Below are 1,400 nucleotides of genomic sequence, written 5' to 3' on the forward strand. Positions count from 1 at the left end.
AGGTCCTGGCCTGCATGTCATCGGCGGTGGCGTGGTAGTTGGGGCAAGCTAGGTCCTGGCCTGCATGTCATCGGCGGTGGCGTAGTAGTTGGGGCAAGCCAGGTCATGGCCTGCATGTCACGATAGATGATAGTCTTCGAGGTCTTCCGGTGAACGCGATAAGAGGACATCAAAACGAGACTCTGACCCCGACTTTATACAAAATCGAAAAAGAGCCGCAAAATTCGGATTATGTAAATCCGTCAGCTACAATAACAATTCTACCATAGATACCATAACCTATTACATTATAGCTATAATAACTAGTCATATCATAGCTTTAACCACCTATTATAACACAGCTAAGCCGGTTCTGGCCCACCTCAATGACCGTTTTTGGTCTTTGGACACTAGCCTCGACCTCATCTTAACCACTGACGTGACCTTGGACTTTAGACCCTACCTTAACCACTGGTCAACAACAGTAACCTACTTAATCATAGCTCTGCAGAAAGTACGACAGGTAAATTGTATTGTGCGGGAGGGGCTGGATATTATGAGGATCGATTGGTTCGATAGCTGTGGTGACATGAGAGACCAATGGTTTTATTACGTTATTTTATGAAACCTAATTTTAGTATTAGTTATTTTTCCTTTCATAAATTTTTATATAATAACACTGTCTTATTTATTATTTAAACTAACTTTTAGCATAGACAAGGAAATCCCATGCTCACTTTAAAAGCAAAAACGCTTCCAGCAACACCTTTTTTGTATGCCAAGTTGGTAGACTGGTCCCCTCTCATTTTCTTCCATCGAGAACAATCATCAACCAATACAACGGCTTCCACCTGTGACAATCATCGTATCTCATTTATTTTCTAATCTTAAGTTTTATTTAAAGTCAGGATAGTTTATTTTTCTTTATCTTTAATACTCCTCTTATATTTAAGACAATTCTCAGGCCACTGGTGATGTACGGCTGTGAAGTTTGGGGAGCGGCATCCTTTACGAAAACTACAATCTCCTCAAAATAAAGTCCTAAGAATCCTAAGTTCATAAGAAATAGCCAATTGCATCGCGAATTACGTATGGAGGCGATATAGGATTACATCAAAAAACGGTTCATGAAGTTTCACTCCCAGTTGCCGACAGTTAAAGGAACAGTAACCTACAACCTGGGAAATCCAACCTCAACCCGAAGACTGAATCCCGGACTATTACAGGACATTCTGTTATAAATTTGATCAAATATAAAATTAATTCATAGTCACCCTACATCTATTTTACTTATTATTATTACTCATTTTATTTATTCATTTTTTTTTCTCTCGTCCCTTTTTCAAATTAACTTGTTTCTTTTCACTATTAGAGGGCAATTGTTTGTTTTATTTAAGTGTACCAATATCATTATTTTTTGT

General features: G+C 38.2%; 1 protein-coding gene across 4 annotated transcripts in view; it reads right to left on the reverse strand.

Moving 5' to 3' along the window:
• LOC106678494 (PTS-dependent dihydroxyacetone kinase 1, dihydroxyacetone-binding subunit DhaK) overlaps positions 1-1,400 on the reverse strand; it is a gene marked incomplete in the record, with an annotated part of 63,674 nt that overhangs the window by 37,459 nt on the left and 24,815 nt on the right. For all 4 annotated transcript variants that reach the window (XM_067052493.1, XM_067052490.1, XM_067052491.1 and 1 more), the window contains 1 exon segment: positions 717-830. In XM_067052493.1, coding sequence (XP_066908594.1) covers positions 717-830 — 114 coding nt within the window.

This window comes from Halyomorpha halys, unplaced genomic scaffold (assembly GCF_000696795.3).
Source record: "Halyomorpha halys isolate HHAL.00 unplaced genomic scaffold, Hhal_1.1 Scaffold145.1, whole genome shotgun sequence".
In the NCBI taxonomy this organism is placed as follows: Eukaryota; Metazoa; Arthropoda; class Insecta; order Hemiptera; family Pentatomidae; genus Halyomorpha; species Halyomorpha halys.